At 45.9% G+C, this 17,385-nt stretch overlaps 1 protein-coding gene across 1 annotated transcript in view; it reads left to right on the forward strand.

Moving 5' to 3' along the window:
• WDR76 (WD repeat domain 76) overlaps positions 1-17,385 on the forward strand; it is a 51,921-nt gene that overhangs the window by 19,611 nt on the left and 14,925 nt on the right. The window contains exons 8-13 of the mRNA XM_040341480.1: positions 1,342-1,500; positions 4,957-5,064; positions 6,632-6,678; positions 10,126-10,279; positions 13,975-14,133; positions 15,369-15,586. Coding sequence (XP_040197414.1) covers positions 1,342-1,500; positions 4,957-5,064; positions 6,632-6,678; positions 10,126-10,279; positions 13,975-14,133; positions 15,369-15,586 — 845 coding nt within the window. The remainder of the gene's footprint in view (positions 1-1,341; positions 1,501-4,956; positions 5,065-6,631; positions 6,679-10,125; positions 10,280-13,974; positions 14,134-15,368; positions 15,587-17,385) is intronic.

The following is a 17,385-nucleotide window of genomic DNA, read 5'->3' on the forward strand; positions in this document are numbered from 1 at the left end:
GTTCGGGCTGGGTGTAACAAGATGTCTGCTGATACTTACTGATGCTGTGTGCAGGGTGTACAAAGATGAGCGCTGCAGCATGGCATTTCCTCATGTCATTTATTGCTGCATTTCAGTGCCAGCCACCTATCCGTGCCCATAACTGCCGCCTATGAGTGCCAGTGCCCATCCGTCAAACTGTCACATGGCATTAAAAAAAGTATCGGTATCGGCGAGTACATGAACAAAAGTATCGGTACTTGTACTCGGTCCTAAAAAAGTGGTATCAGGACAACCCTAACGCTTGTGTAAATCGTGTTCGCACTGCGCATGTGAGGTATCGGTGCAAACGTTGGAGCGAGAGCAATAATTCTAGCTCTAGACCTCCTTTTGAAACTCTAAAAAGGTAACCTGTAAAAACAAGGTGTGCAATTTTTAAAGTGTGACCTGTTAAAGCGGTGTTTCACCCTAAAAACAAGTTTCTAGCATGCCATCAAGCATACTAGCGCGATCTACAGTACACCTTTTTTTTTTTTTGCGCCGTACTCAGTTTACTGCCGTAGAGAAGTTTCAGACTCCCCGCGGGGAATGGGCGTTCCTATGCAGAGGGAAGATGATTCCGCTTCCCTAAGATAGCCGAAATAGGACTTGTCTCTTCATGGCGCTATACGGCGCCTGCGCACAGACATTGGAGCGCAGGCGCCGTGAAGAGGCAAGTCCTATTTCGGCTATCTTCGGGAAGCGGGACGCGCCATAGCCGGCCGTCAATCATCTTCCCTCTGCATAGGAACGCCCATTCCCCGCGGGGAGTCTGAAACTTCTCTACGGCAGTAAACTGAGTACGGCGCAAAAAAAAAAAAAGAAGGGTGTACTGTAGATCGCGCTAGTATGCTTGATGGCATGCTAGAAAAAAAAAATGTTTTTTTTAGGGTGAACCCCCGCTTTAAGTATAGTATCTATTTACTAGTTATATCTTTTTTTTTTTTTTTTTACCAAAAAATCAGGTTATAGTGTGTGTGTGTGTGTGTGTGTGTGTGTTTTTTCCCCCCAAAATAATTGCGTTTTTAAAAATTACTGCGCAAATACCACCTGTCATAAAAAAAATAAAAAAAAATTGCAAAACATCCACCTTTTTTTTATTCTCTAGGGTCTCTGCTAAAAAGAGTATAATGTTTGGGGGTTCTGTATTAGTAATTTTTAGCAAAAAAAAATAAAAATGATAATTTTAGGAGAGGAATGTAAGAATTGTCCTGGGTGGGAACCAGTTAGAAGTTGTGCACTGTAAGAGAAATTTACTATTTTGCTCTTCATATGATGAGTGTAACATTTTGTATGTTACATTTTATAGACCTTTTAATATAGTTTTTTTTCTATATTTATTTATTTATTTTTATTTTTTCCCGGGTTCTTTTTTATTTTAGAGAGAAGGGGAATACAGTTGTTCGCCGTTCCATGCGGCTGCAGAATGGAACTCCTTCTGAAGTTAAACTGGAAGAGGAATCCCCGGCTGTGGAAGAGAATGTAAGAGGCTTAAAAACTTTGGCAATTAGTATGTACAGTAGATGCAGTTGCAAAAAAAAAAAACTTCTATTGGTTTGGGAAGGGAAGGGTCAAAGCCTGTCAAACTATTGGTGTCTGGCTTGTTGTTCACTTCCTTCCTGTCCCAGAGACGCAACATGAAGTGACAGTAATGCCGCGTACACACGATCATTTTTCGGCATAAAATGTCATTTAAAATGATGGTGTGTGGGCTTCGCATCATTTTTCGGGTTCTGAAAAACGACAACATTTTTTTTTTCGAACATGCTGCATTTTTTAACGACGTTTTAAACAATGTCGTTTTACGGGTTTTAAAAAATGATCGTGTGTGTGGGCTAAAACGACGTTTTAAACCCGCGCATGCTCAAGAGCAAGTTATGAGACGGGAGCGCTCGTTCTGGTAAAACTACCGTTCGTAATGGAGTAAGCACGTTCATCACGCTGTAACAGACAGAAAGGCGCAAATCTTCTTTTACTAACACGAAAGCGGCCCAAAGGGTGGCGCCATCCGCATGGAACTTCACCTTTTATAGTGCCGTCGCACGCCTTGTACGTCACTGCGCTTTGCTAGAGCATTTGTTTTTAACCACTTAAAGTGGTTGTAAACCCACTATTTGGACTTTTACCTACAGGTAAGCCTACAACATGGCTTACCTGTAGGTAAGGATAATATCTCCTAAACCTGCACGGTTTAGGAGATATTACCCCCGCAATGCGGGCGGCGCATGCGCAGGGGGGAATCCACGGCTGAAGGACCGGCATCGCCGGACCCTGCCGATTTTAAATCTCCCGCGCGCACGCGCGGGAGTGACGTCATCGCCGCTCCAGCCAATCACAGCGCTGGAGCGGCGATACCCGGAAGACACGCCGGAGCAAGATGACATCCTGCTCGGCGTGGACCAGGTAAGGGGTACACACCTCGTTCCGAGGTAAGTATTTCATAATAGGCTAGTATGCGGTGCATACTAGCCTATTATGCCTTTTGCATTGCAGGTTTGGGGGAAAAAAAAAAAAGTTTATGCGGTTTACAACCGCTTTAAGGACCGGACCAATATGCTGCTAAATGACCCAAGGGGTTTTTACAATTCGGCACTGCGTCGCTTTAACAGACAATTGCGCGGTCGTGCGACGTGGCTCCCAAACAAAATTGGCGTCCTTTTTTCCCCACAAATAGAGCTTTCTTTTGGTGGTATTTGATCACCTCTGCGGTTTTTATTTTTTGCGCTATAAACAAAAATAGAGCGACAATTTTGAAAAAAATGCAATATTTTTTACTTTTTGCTATAATAAATATCCCCCAAAAACATATATATATATATATATATATATATAATTTTTTTTTTTCCTCAGTTTAGGCCGATACGTATTCTTCTACCTATTTTTGGTAAAAAAAATCGCAATAAGCGTTTATCGATTGGTTTGCGCAAAATTTATAGCGTTTACAAAATAGGGGATAGTTTTATTATTATTATTTTATTTTTTTTACTACTAATGGCGGCGATCAGCGATTTTTTTTTTTTCGTGACTGCGACATTATGGCGGACACTTCGGACAATTTTGACACATTTTTGGGACCATTGTCATTTTCACAGCAAAAAATGCATTTAAATTGCATTGTTTATTGTGAAAATGACAGTTGCAGTTTGGGAGTTAACCACAGGGGGCGCTGTAGGAGTTAGGGTTCACCTAGTGTGTGTTTACAACTTTAGGGGGGTGTGGCTGTAGGTCTGACGTCATCGATCGAGTCTCCCTATAAAAGGGATCACTCGATCGATGCAGCCGCCACAGTGAAGCACGGGGAAACTAATAGCCGCGCCCTCGTCCCGGATCGCTTCCCGCGGGTTTCCGACCGCCGCATGTAGGGGGGGGGGGGGTCCCGACCCACGTCTAGGCAGGGACGTACAGGTACGCCAATGTGCCTGTACGTGAAGAATTACCCTTGTTGACACCAGAACAGATTTTCCTTCACTTCTTGTTCTGGTGACTTTTCTAAAATGTTAGATTTCCCTGATTATCAGTGCAGCCCATGGGTGGCGCCTCGTCGGGGGGTTCCAGTAATAACAGCCGATGCGGCTAAAAGCTGCTCGGTTGTTATCCTGGAGGAGCCACCGGGAGACCCGATCAGCGAGCCGCTACTTCCAGCGGCTAGAGACAGATTGGAACGAAGCGTTGGCTTCGTTCCAGTCTGAATGTAAACACGGAAGCGACGTCACAACATCGCTTCCGCTTTACTCGGCTGCCAATGGCGCCAGTTTAAAAAGAAAATTGCAGTATTCAGAATCGCCGTTTTCGCCGATCTGAATACTTTGAAGTGCAAAGGAGGGATTTTTTTTTTTAAAGCGTCGCTTATGGGGATATTTAGGTACCGTAGTTTGTCGCCATTCCACAAGTGTGCGCAGAAAGACACTCCCCTGTCCCACAATCCAGCGACGTGACTATCCGAACCCTCTATTCTCTTCCCTGCCTGTCCACGGCGCTGGCAATACTACTGTAGGCATCCGGCTGTGACAGTCTCGCTGCGCTGTCCTGCATAGCTGGGCAGTTTTCTGGGATATGTGATGTGTCCCAGAAGATGGCAGGGAGGAAGGGACACCTAGGCGGCCCAAGCGGAAGTGGGAGCTCGTTGGTAATTGTGATGCTTTGCGGAATCGAATCGCTTACCAGATAATCGTAATCGAATCATGAGACCAGTGAAGATCCACCCAGGGGCGGACTGGCCATTGGGACTCTCGGGGACTGCCCGAGTGCCCCATGCCACTAGGGGGCCCATCAGGGTTGCTAGGCTCAATAAAACCAGGGATGTATGTAAAAATCATTTTTTTTTTTTTTTTACTTACATCTGTCCCTTATATGTCCGAAACCAACATGCTTTTGATGTGAAAATCCTGAGTTTTTAGCTGCCCTGCCTTTGCACTGCCTCCTGGCGTGGTGGCCACCTGTAAGCCCGGGGGCCCCATAATCTTCTATTGCCCGGGGGCCCCATGAGTTGTCAGTCCACCCCTGTGCGCACCCCTAGTACAGGGTAGCATGACCGCACAATTGTCATTTAAAGTGTGAGAGCCCTGGGAAGGTGGCGACAGTGTCCAGTATTGAAGGGGGTTAAAGTGGTTGTAAACCTCCCATATGAACAAAGCATATCCCCTAGAGCAGTGATGGCGGACCTTGGCACCACAGATGTTTTAGAACTTAATTTCCCATGATGCTCAGGCACCCTGCAGTGTTGTAGAGCATCATGGGAAATGTAGTTCCCAAGTATCTTGGGTGCCAAGGTTCACCATCACTGCTCTGAAGTGTGTACTTGACTGGGGATTTTTATCATTCGAATAGTCACTCTGTGTCCAATAAGATTGCCAATGTGTGGGAAGGTTGTATATGTTTTAAATATGCATTTTTCATCTTGTGTGTATTTTACAAGTTCCTGTGTGTTTGTTATATAAGGTGCGGCATATGAAACCTCCAGGTCCCATAGAGATGATTCCATTGAACAAACAGGATGACGATAAGGCGATGGACCAATTCATGAGAATGTGGACTTCAATCAGCCAGGTCTGATATTAGGAAGTTTTATTTTGCTTATCTTTTTCCTCCTCCCTTTTTCTTCTTTTTTTTTTTTAAATGTTGACTGGTTTAACCATGTGATGTCCACCCGGAACAAAGAAAGTCCCACCAGGCTGTCATTTTGCAATCGTGTGGGTGCAAACTGTCACTGACTGTGTCCACCAGACGCTGTTGATAATTTGATCACTATACCGGCCCACTGCCGATACCATGTGATCACTGTGACCAATCACAGCAGATCACATGACAGTTGTAAACAATGGATGGCTTTTTTTTATTTTTCATGCCATTCATCGTGTACAATTGTTTTGCTAGCTGCGATTGGTCACAGTGATCGCATGGTACAGACAGGGCCAATCACAGCCCATCTATACTATGTGGTTAGCTGTGCCCAAGCAAAGCTAATAGCAATAGTGCAAATTGAATGAATCGGTTTTATTCCCACAAAAATGGTTGCTTATACCAGTGAAATTCTATGGTATAAGCTACCATAATGTGTATTAAAAGAAAAAATAAATAAAAAAAAACGATCATTGTACTGAACGCTGTATTGCTGTGGTCAGTGTGTTTTTTAACTTTATTTCCATATTGTCACCAGTCATTGTCCCTGATCACCACCACACCTGATATATGATGCTGCTGTACTGCACTCGTGACACAGTGGGCCAGATTCACATAAGTCAGTGGATCTTTAGATCCGCGTAACCTATGCGATTTAAGATCCGCTGCCGCAAGTTTTTGAGGCAAGTAGGTAATTCACAAAACACTTACCTCAAAACTTGCGGCGACGGATCGTAAATCCCCCGGCGGAATTCAAATTCCGCGGCTAGGGGGACTGTAATATTTAAATCAGGCGCAACCCCGCGCCGATTTAAATGCGCATGCGCCGTCCGCAAATTTTCCCGGCGTGCAATGCTCCCAATGACGTCGCTAGGACGTCATTGGTTTCGGCGTGAGCGTAACTTGCTTCCAGCGCGTTGGAGAAACGACGTACGCAAAATTTCAAAATTTGACGCGGGAACGACGGCCATACATACATTGGCTGCGCCTCATAGAAGCAGGGGTAACTATACGCCGGAAAAAGCCGAGCGCAAACGACGTAAAAAAAAAGCGCCGGGCGGTCGTTCGTTTCGGAATCGGCGTATCTCCTCATTTGCATAATCGTCGCGTAAATAAAGCGAAATGCAGTCAGTCGCATAGATACGACCGACGAAAATCAGAGATACGACGGTGTATCAGGAGATACACCGTTGTATCTCTTTGTGAATCTGGCCCAGTATGTGTGTAATAAAAAATAAAAAAAATTAAAAAATAAAATGTTTAAAAAATTAATAATCTTTCTCTTTTTTTTTTTTTCTTTTTCTCTTTTTCTCTTTTTCTCTCTTTCTCTCTTTTTCTTTCTATTTCTCTCATTGCACTGCATTGTGCAATTGTCTTTCAAAGTGTGACAGCGCTGAAAATTGGCCTTGGAAGGAAGGGGGTGAAAGTGCCCGGTATTAAGTAACTGTTTTTCATTATTTTCTTTTTTTTTTTTCTTTTTTCTTTCTTGATACAGGAGACTATTAAAACCCCAACAAATAAGACTGTGAAAGACCTAAAGAGGTAAGCACGGGTTGAACATCTCATCAACAGGCTGTGTCTGAACAGTTCCTTTTAAAAATGTATAGGTACTGCACGATTATTTGTTAAAAATGCGATATTGATCCCCCCCCTCATGATCTTAATCCAGCATTTCCACGACTCTTGTAACAAGTGCAGAGCCGTTCCCTCCTCACAGCTGTCAAAAAAACAAAAAGCAGCTGGCAATGTTTGTCAACAACATTGCTCAGCTCTGAAAGACAGAGATCTAAAAAAAAGAAACATTGTATCTTTCTGTTCATTTAACCTCTTCCATACCGGGCAGTTATACACCCATCCATACCGGGCCTATTCTGGCACTTCTCTCCTACATGTACAAATCATAATTTTTTTGCTAGAAAATTACGCAGAACCCCCAAACATTATATATGTTTTTTTTAGCAGACACCCTAGGGAATAAAACGACGGTCATTGAAACCTTTTATCTTGCACGGTATTTGCGCAATAATTTTTCAAACGCCTTTTTTTGGGAAAAAAATTGTTTCATGAATTAAAAAAATTTAAAAACAGTAAAGTTAGCCCAATTTTTTTGTAAAATATGAAATATGATGTTACACCGAGTAAATAGATACCTAACATGTCACGCTTTAAAATTGCGCACACTCATGGAATGGCGCCAAACTTCGGTACTTAAAAATCTCCATAGGCAACGATTTGAATTTTTTTACAGGTTACCAGTTTAGATTTACAGAGGAGATCTAGTGCTAGAATTGTTGCTGGCACTCTAACGCACGCGGCGATACCTCACATATGTGGTTTAAACGGCGTTTACATATGTCGGCGGGACTTGCGTGTGCGTTCGCTTCTGCGCGCAAGCTACCGGGGACAGGGGCGTTAAAAAAATAAATTGTTATTTCTTTTTTTTTTTATATATATATTTATTTCTTTTTTACACTTTTTTTTTTAATTTTTTTTTTTTTTTTATCACTTTTATTCCTATTACAAGGAATGTAAACATCCCTTGTAATAGGAATGTGTGTGACAGGTACTCTTTATGGAGAGATGCGGGGTCAATAAGACCTCACATCTCTCCTCCAGGCTGGAAAGCATGAAATCGGTGAAAAAAAATTCACCGATCTCATGCTTGTGGTTGCTTAGCAGCCGCAATCGCGGCTTTGTTTACTTACGGGACCCGGGCGTGACGTCATCACATCGCGCCCGGGTCCTCCGACGGTCATAGAGATGACTGGTGACCATCTGGTCACCAGTCATCTCTATGCTTCCTGCGAGCGCCGGACGATTCGTTCTCCGGTCCCCCGATGGCACGGGAGAGCCCGGAGAAGCACCGGATGGCGGCGGGAGGGGGGGGATGTCCCCTCCCGCCGCCTGTAAGAACGATCTAGCGGCGGAACCGCCGCTATGATCGTTCTTACGTTGTGCAGAATCGCCGGCAGTTTAGAAGGATATCTGAATGATGCCTCTTAGCTGCAGGCATCATTCAGATATCCACCCGGAAAGCCCAGGACGTCATATGACGTCCACTCTGAACGGCAGAAGTTCTTTGTGGACGTCATTTTACTATGGGCCGGTAGGGAAGTGGTTAAAGATCAAAAGGATTAACTTCGGTCTTTTGGCTTTTTATTTTGTGGGTCTGCGACATTGCGGCGGCGGACACTTTTGACACATTTTTGGGACCATTGACATTTATACAGCTATTAGCAGTGCTATATAAATCCACTGATTACTGTATAAATGTCACTGGCAGGGAAGGGGTTAACACTAGGAGGCGATCAAGGGGTTAACGGTGTTCCCTGCTAGGTGTTTCTAACTGTGTGTGGGGGGGGGGGGTGACTTGTACTACTTCGTAGGAACACACAATCTGTCCCTTCTCTACTGACAGAATCCCTATTCTGGCTCTCGCGCCCGCGATTGTGCATCACGCCCGCATCACGTCCCTCGCCGTGCAGCGGGCCCACGCCTGCTATGGCTCTTAAAGGAGCCGACGTACAGCTACGGAGATTTGCAGGAACGTGCCGACCTGCCGTCGGCTGGTTGGCAAGTGGTTAATGACACCCCCCCCCCCCCAAATCGGATGGCCGGTGCAAACAATGAAATGGTTTAGGAATCGTATCGCATTGGTGTGAAGGCGTGCAGTGCGATGTCGGTGATCGCACCAGTGTGAACCCAGCCTAAGGGGTTAATTTACTAAAACTGGAGAGGGCAAAATCTGGTGCAGCTCTGCAGAAAAGTCGGCTTCCAGGTTTTATTGTCAGCCTAATTTAAACAATTTTAAAGTTAGAAGAAGATTGGCTCTCATGCACAGCTGCACCAGATTTTGCACTCTCCGGTTTTAGTAAATCAACCTCTAAATTTGGATTCATTTAACCACTTGCTTACTGGGCACATATACCCCCTTCCTGCCCAGGCGAAATTTCAGCTTTTGGCACTGTCACGCTTTGAATAAAAATTGCGCGGTTGTGCGACGTGGCTCCCAAACAAGATTTACGTCTTCTTTTTTTTTTTTTTTTTTTTTTCACAAATCGAGCTTTCTTTTGGTGGTATTTGATCACCTCTGCGTTTTTTTTTTTTTGTTTTTTTTGCGCTATAAACAAAAATAGAGCGACAATTTTGAAAAAAAGCAATATTTTTTTTAAACTTTTTTTGCTATAATAAATATCCGATTTTTATTTATTTATTTTTTTTCCTCAGTTTAGGCCGATTCGTATTCTTCTACATACTTTTGGTAAACAAAAAGCGCAATAAGCCAATCACTAGATTGGCTTGCGCAAAAGTTATAGTGCCTACAAAATAGGGGGTAGTATTATGACATTATTTTTTATTTTATTTTTTATATTATTTATTTTATTTTTGTTACTAGTAATGGCGGTTATCTGCGATTTTTGTCAGGACTGCAATATTACGGCGGACACATTTGACACATTTTTGGGACCATTCACATTTATACAGCGAACAGTGCTATAAATATGCACTGATTACTGTATAAATGTGACTGGTAGGGAATGGGTTACCACTAGGGGGCGAGGAAGGGGTGAAATGTGTTCCCTAGGAGTGATTCTTACTGTGGGGGGAGGTGACCGATCTGTGTCCCTATGTATAAGGGACACAGCATCCATCTCCTCTCCCTGACAGGACGTGGATCTCTGTTTACACACACAGATCAACGTCCTTGGCTGTGTAACGGCCGATTTGCGGGAACCTGGCCGACAACGCAGCCGCCAGGCATGCGCATCGGTACCTCAGTGACGCGGCGGTCACGTGCGTGCCGCCGCTCACGCGCCCCCAGTGGCCGGAGGAACCGAGGACGTCAATAGACGTCCTCCCGGACCTAAAGAGCCACCTTGTGGCCGTGAATTGACAATGGCCCGGCTCTCAAGAAGTTAAGGTTCACCTCTATTTTGAGTTCCTTTCACACATCTGTGTAACAATTTTCTGTTTCATGTCACTTGTCAGCTATGAAAAAAGTCTGAAAAAAATGAAACTGCGAGCCGGGGACGTTGCCAAAGTTGTTCCTGGACGAATTTTGTCTGTAGCCATCCATCCCTCTGAAAGGCGGACACTTGTGGCAGCCGGAGATAAGTACGGGAATGTTGGACTCTGGAATGTGGTAAGTCAGGGATCGACAAATCCCGGGCGCCAGGTCGCCATGGCGACTAGAAATGGGGTCCTGGTGACTTGGCTTGGAAGGGGGGCAAAAAAAATAAAATGGCTGGCGCCATCTGGTGGTGGCCGTTGGTATTACAAGTTAAGCATTACAAGTTAAACAGCAATTCTAATGTAATTTTTCACTATTTTCACTGCCATCTTCTTCCCTCTAATTAGAACCCCCAAACATTATATATATTTTTTAACACCCTAGAGAATAAAATGGCGATCGTTGCAATACTTTCTGTCACGCCGTATTTGCGCAGCGGTCTTGCAATCGCACTTTTTTGGGGGAAAATTACACTTTTTTAAATGAAAAAATAAGACAACAGTAAAGTAATCCCCATTTTTTTAATACTATGAAAGATAATGTTACGCCGAGTAAATTCATACCCAACATGTCACACTTCAAAATTGCGTCCGCTCGTGGAATGCCGACAAATTTTTACCCTTTAAAATCTCCATAGGCGACGTTTAAAAAATTCTACAGGTTGCATGTTTTGAGTTACAGAGGAGGTCTAGGGCTAGAATTATTGCTCTCGCTCTACCAATCGCGGCGATACCTCACATGTGTGGTTTGAACACGTTTACATATGCGGTCGCTGCTCGCGTATGTGTTCGCTTCTGCGCGCAAGCTCGTCGGGACGGGGCGCGTTTTCTGGCTCCTAACTTTTTTAGCTGGCTCCTAGATTCCAAACAAATGTGTCAACCCTTGTGGTAAGTGATGGACTCTTATGTTATCTGTGGCCCTTTCCTGATGTTTTAATGGCGTCCAGAAGAATTTGAACTATTTGGAGAAAAGTTATGATCACCGCTAAGCCCTGGTTCACGTCCATGCGGTCTTCCCATGGCTGTATTTGCTCGGGCACAGGGGCCTTTTCATTTAAATGGTCTGCTGTACAGTGATGATCATTGTAATAGCAATGTTTTTTGACCTGTCAAGAATGGGTGCCAGGATTACTAGTGATCTGTGATTGGCTACAGCTAATCACATGGTACAGGGAGCTGTGCTTGGCCCAGGTACCATATGATAGCTGTGGGCCAATCACAGCATAGGAAACACAGTTGTTATGAATGGGAATTTTATTAATAATTTTTTTTGACAATGTGATCACATGAACCCCCGGCAGCCGCAATCAGAGCGGCGTGCTGTGCGCCCCTAACACGGAACAGGCTGGATGAAGTGCGCGTACGTGATCCAGCCTGCCCGTGCCGAGACGCTCGCCCACAGTAAATGTCTGTGGTTAAAATGTATGTCAAGGCAAAATTTGGGGGAAATTAAAAAACCATAGGCAGTATATCTCCAATACACACACTTGCCCAGGCTTTATACCTTTTTAACCACTTGCCCTTTAGGAAGGTTTGCCCCACCTTCATGACCAGGCCATTTTCTCTTTCGTTCATGGACAGACACAGCAGCCTTTGACCTTAGGGTATTATATCCTCTTCCGTCCAGGAGAGATTAGGCAGAAAACAGCACTTTAAGTGTTAAAACACTTTCCTCAGTACAGCTCCTCCCAGGGGGCGTGGTCCCCTGGGTATTACCCAAACTCTGCCTCAGCAGCTCCAGTTTTTTTCTGCCTAATGTCAGGAGAGACATGGCCTTCTGGAGTCCATGTACTCTGGATTTTTTTTTTTTTTTTTAATATATATTTATTTTCGCTTTTGTTTTGTTTTGTTCCTGCATTTTTGAATCCTGAGATTCTACTATAAACTGCCGACTGGGTCTTGACTCTTGTAGTCCCCCCATGTTCGGCCTTCGAGCGTGTGCCGGCCCTCAGCTCAGCTCTGGGTCGTCCACGACATGCCCTGTTGCTCCAGGGGTGGCCGGGGAACTACGGTTCCAGGGCACACATATGACCGGTCTTTATGGCCTTGTCACAGTGTGTCTGGCCGACAGCCATGCCGTTTAGCGGACGTTGGTTCTGTCCGGAATGCCTCCACCCGGTGGTCGCAGGACGGGTAAGTAGGCCCCTTGCCCTGGCAAGGTGGTATGGCTGGTGCTTCCCTGGGGAGGTCGAATGAGGGTCCGCCCTGCTTTCCTCCCCCTCCTTCCCCATGCTGGGTGGCGGCTGTAAGGGGGGGGGGCCTCCTGGGGTTCCATCGCTACCGGGGACCGTGTGCTGTGAGGTGCTATGGTTTTTTGCGTTTGGGGAGTTGCTGTATGTGCTGGCCGTGTTTTTTGCTGTGTCACTGTGTTTTTTTTAAACTGCGTATGGCGGGCATTTTGCCGCGGACGCGGTTTACATAGTTCGGCGGCCATTTTCTTGTAGTCCGCATGGTGTTTTTTACCTTTTTTTAGACGGCGGCCATCTTGGAAACGTATTGGCCTCTAGTGCCTGAAATAGCGCAGCAAAAGCCAGCAAATCACTTCCTGAGGGGCAGCGCAGCCAGCACTTCTCAGTGCTTCAGCTCATACTGCAACTTATTTATTTATTTTTCTGCTTTCAACGCATCAACTTTATTGACAACATGTTCACTTGCTGCCTAATATATCCCACCTACTTTCAAATACCATTGTAACACGATGATCAATGTTCATATTGCCTGTCGAGTGGTCATAATGTTACAGCTGATCGGTAGTGGTGCAACGGATCACCCCCTTCGGATCGGCACACTATTTGATCCGCGGATTGCCGCCGCGGCCATAGCATAGCCGCGGCCATCTTGGTACACCCGGCGGCGGCCCCTCCTCTCTGTTTACACCCACAAAGGAGGAGGAGCCCGTGCTCGAGGGAGAGACACCGCTGTCTGAGGTCTGTAAGGGGGACTGGGAGTTGTACTGATGAGGAGTCTGCACTGAGGGGGGGGGGGGTGTTTCTGTCTGTACTACTGGGGGGTGTCTTCACTGAGGGGGTTACTGTCTGTACTACTGGGGAGTGTTTGTACTGAGGGGGGTACTGTCAGTACTACTGGGGGGTGTCTGCACTGAGGGGGTTACTGTCTGTACTACTGGGGAGTGTTTGTACTGAGGGGGGTGTCTGTACTGAGGGGGGTACTGTCAGTACTACTGGGGGGTGTCTTCACTGAGGGGGTTACTGTCTGTGCTACTGGGGGGTGTCTGCACTGAGGGGGGGGTACTGTCTGTACTACTGGGGAGTGTTTGTACTGGGGGGGGGGTGTCTGTACTGAGGGGGGGTGTACTACTGGGGTGTCTGTAACTGAGGTGGGGGTGTCTGTAACTGAGGTGGGGGTGTCTGTACCGATGGGGGTGTCTGTACTGAGGGAGGGGGGTCTGTACTGAGGGGGTACTATATTTGGGGGGGTGACACAATTTTTTTTTGCACTGGGTGACACCAACCCTAGTGATGCCACTACAGTGGGGAGATGTGGATATTACAGTGGGGGAGTTTTTTTTTTTGTTTTTTTTTTTTTGCTGATTCGAAAAATGATCCGATCCGTGACTCTGATCCGAGGAACGATCCGAATCCGGGCTTCATCTCCCTGATATTTGATGAGCCGTTGTACTCGGCATTCCCAGATTTGCACAAACCGGCACAGACTTCAGTGGGCTGTACGAGGCTTGTATGGCCAGGCATATAGATCAGGTTTGCCGGACAGATTTTATGGGGGATGGTAGCCTTGACTAGCCTTGATAAAATTACAGATCCGTTAATAGGCACCCGTGTTCATCTTATTCTTTTTGTTTTTTTGTAGGATGACAATTCGGATGGAAAGGAAATTTATGTGTTTGAACTCCATTCACGTAACGTTGGTTGCCTTTCTTTCTGTCCATGGAATCCGGCTTGTTTGCTGTCGCTCAGCTATGACGGCACTGTGCGCTGTGGTGATGTCACCCGCACTGTCTTTGATGAGGTCAGTGTTTTATTTTTTTATTTTTTTTTTACATTTTCTGTTACATTTTAATAAAGCTTTAATAAATATTTTTTTTGTTTTTACTATAAGCCCTGGTTCACACTTGCCACAAGAGTTTTCAAAGTCGCATGACTAGTCACGTCCCATTAATTGCAATGGAACCGTTCTAATCGGTACGACTTGGAAAAAGGTTCCTGCGCTACTTTTGGTGCAACTTCATCACGACTGGCATTAGGACCCCTTTCACACTGGAGCGTATTGCAGGCACTATAGCGTTAAAAATAGCGGCAGCAATCCGCCCTTAAAGAGGAAGTAAACCCTGATGGGTTTTACTTCCTCTTTAATCTGCTGTACAGCCTGCAAATGAAAACCATAATAAGCTAGTATGCATCGCATACTAGCCCATTCTTACCTGGAAAAGAATCCAGCGTTGTCCCCACTGCAGGAAGCGTCCATCTCCTGCCTCTTCTTCCTTCCGGGTTGCTGACTCCGGCGTGACGTCACTCCCACGCTTGTGCACGGGAGCAGCGATTCAAGGCACTGGCTGGGGAAGAAAAGGCACTTAGTTTTCTTTCTTCCCCGCGCATGCCCAGTGAAGATTAGCGGCAGACTACAAGTGACATTTTTTTTTTTTTTAGCTCCGGCTTTCCGACATAGTAGAAGAGAGATAAGGGACTTATAGACCCCAGATCTCTCTGTAAAGAGGACCTGTCCTGCCCTATTCCAAGAGATGTATTTCATGTGTTTTCTTGTAATACAAATGAAGGCGATCAGAAATATTAAAAAATTAAAGAGAAAGTGTAAAAATATAAAAAAAATTTTTTTAATATTTTTACACTTTCCCTTTAATTTTTTATTATGTGTGTGTAAACTGCGTTCAAACCACACATGTGAGGTATTGCTGTGATCGTTGGTGCGAGAGAAATAATTTTAGCCCTAGACCTCCTCTGTAACTCTAAACTGATAACCTGCAAAATATTTTAAAGCGTCGCCTATGGGGATTTTTAAGTAATGTTTTTTAGAACTTTTTTTTTTTTTTTACATGTTATCCAATGTAAAGGCTGGAATTGGGGTTTTATTATAGAGGGAGATTTTAAATAATTATCTAAACGCTCCTTGACCATGGACTTGTCAGTTTCCTGGTACATTTGAGCGCATCGAGGCCTGCTGGTAATGACTGCGCTCTCAATAAGCATTTTAAATAAATAAATCTTGTCCTATTTTTTTCTCTACAGATCTATCGTGATGAGGAAGAAAGCTTCTCTTCCTTCGGTTTCTATTCGGCTGACGGTTCTGTCCTGATAGTCAGTCACTGGGATTCCACGCTGTCACTGATGGACCGCAGAACCCCTGGAACAACCTATGAAGTACGATCGCCTGTAGACTTATCGAGCCCCCGCACTGTCAGTGTTCATCCATTGCAGAGAGAGCTGTGCGTTGTAGCAGGAGCTGGGTAAGCGTTGGACCACACGTGTTTTTTTTTTCCCCCTGGTTTTGTTGCATGCTGCAATTTTCTAATACATTTAAATCCTCTGTGAATTCACAGCGCTGAAGTAACAGTGATCGCGGGACTCCAGCGGCGATCGGGTCCATGAGTCCCGCGGTTCAAGGAGCTTCGGACCGGGTCACGTGCACGCGCCGGCGACCCCACGGCTGGGCTTAAAGGGCAACGTACAGGTACGTTGATGTGCCCAGCCGTGCCATTCTGCTGACGTATATCGGCATGAAGGGGTCCTTAAGTGGTTAAAGTGGTTGTAAAGGCGCAAGGTCGCATTCTATGCATGAAGGTAAACCTGTGAGCAGCAGCCCCCCCTCTAATACTTACCTGAGCCCCCTCTCGATCCAACTATGTCCATGGGAGCCTTGCCTCTCCAGGGGACTTGCACTTCTGATTGGCTTTTGGCAGTGGCGGGAGCCATTGGCTCCTGCTACTGTGAATCACAACCAGAAAGCCAATCAGGAGACTGAGGGGGCAGGGCCGAGCCAAAGCTCTGAGTATGAATGGACACACAGAGCCAGGGCGCGCCAGCTTGGGTGCCCCCAGAGCAAGTTGCTTGCTGTGGGAAGCACCTGGCAGAAGTGAGGGGCCAGGAGCATCGGCACAGGACCTGAGAAGAGGAGGATTCGGGCTGCTCTGTGCACACTAACACACAGCTCCTTTCTCTATCTGCAAAGTAGAGAGCGTCCTGACTCTCCTGCTCGCCCCCTCCCCCCTCAAGAGGCTTTCTCCACACCTTGCATTACGGTGTGGAGTTACAGACAGAAGAACAGGAAGTGAGGATTTCTCAGAAGAAATAAGGACATTTAAAAGCAAAATGGAAGGATGAGGTAAGTGAAGGAGGACTGCACTAAGGGAAAGGAAGATATTTAGGGAACAAAAAAAATTCCTTTACAACCCCTTTAAGCAGGGGGGAGCTTCTAGTACTGCTAGTCTAGTAGCCGCTGGTTACATGTTCAAAAAAAAAATCAGCCTTTGAAATAGAGTAAAAATAAATACCGTATTTATCGCGGTATAACGCGCTCCCGCGTATACCGCGCACCCCTAAAGTTGCCCCGAATCCTGTGGAAAAAAAGTTTTTTTTTGTACTTACAGTTTTGGTGTCTTGCGCGGCGTCCATCGGCGGCCTCGTCAGGTCCGGCGTCCGTCTGCGGCTTCGGGTGTCCTCTTCGTCGTGTCCGGCGTCCTTCTGCGGCTTCGGGTGTCCTCTTCGTCGGGTCCGGCGTCCTTCTGCGGCGTCCTCGCGTCCTCCCCGCTCGTTTCCCGCGCCGAGTTTGAATACTGCGCCGACATATACAGAGCGCAGTACACTCGTGTATTGTCGGGCAGGCTCGGCAACTCTCGCGCTGACGTCCTGTACGTCCAGGACGTGAGCGCGGAAGGAGCCGAGACTGCCCGACTATACACGAGTGTACTGCGCTCGGTATATGTCGGCGCAGTATTCAAACTCGGCGTGGGAAAGCGGGTATCGGCGTATACCGCGCACCCACGATTTTGCCCTGATTTTCAGGGCAAAAAAGTGCGCCATATACGCCGATAAATACGGTAATATCAATAAATTTGTTTTAAATTTACAAATATATATTTGAAATTAAATCTTTATTATTTTTTGGCAAGAATGTGGTGTGAGCGGATCTCTGCCAGTTCCAGGCTGTGTCACATCCCTCTCCAGCCTGTGTCTTAGAATAAGAGGCTGGTGAAGCCTCCACCAATCTACATGTAATGTCCCGCCCGCCCCCCCCCCCCATTGTGTT

Source organism: Rana temporaria, chromosome 3 (genome assembly GCF_905171775.1).
Source record: "Rana temporaria chromosome 3, aRanTem1.1, whole genome shotgun sequence".
Lineage (NCBI taxonomy): Eukaryota > Metazoa > Chordata > Amphibia > Anura > Ranidae > Rana > Rana temporaria.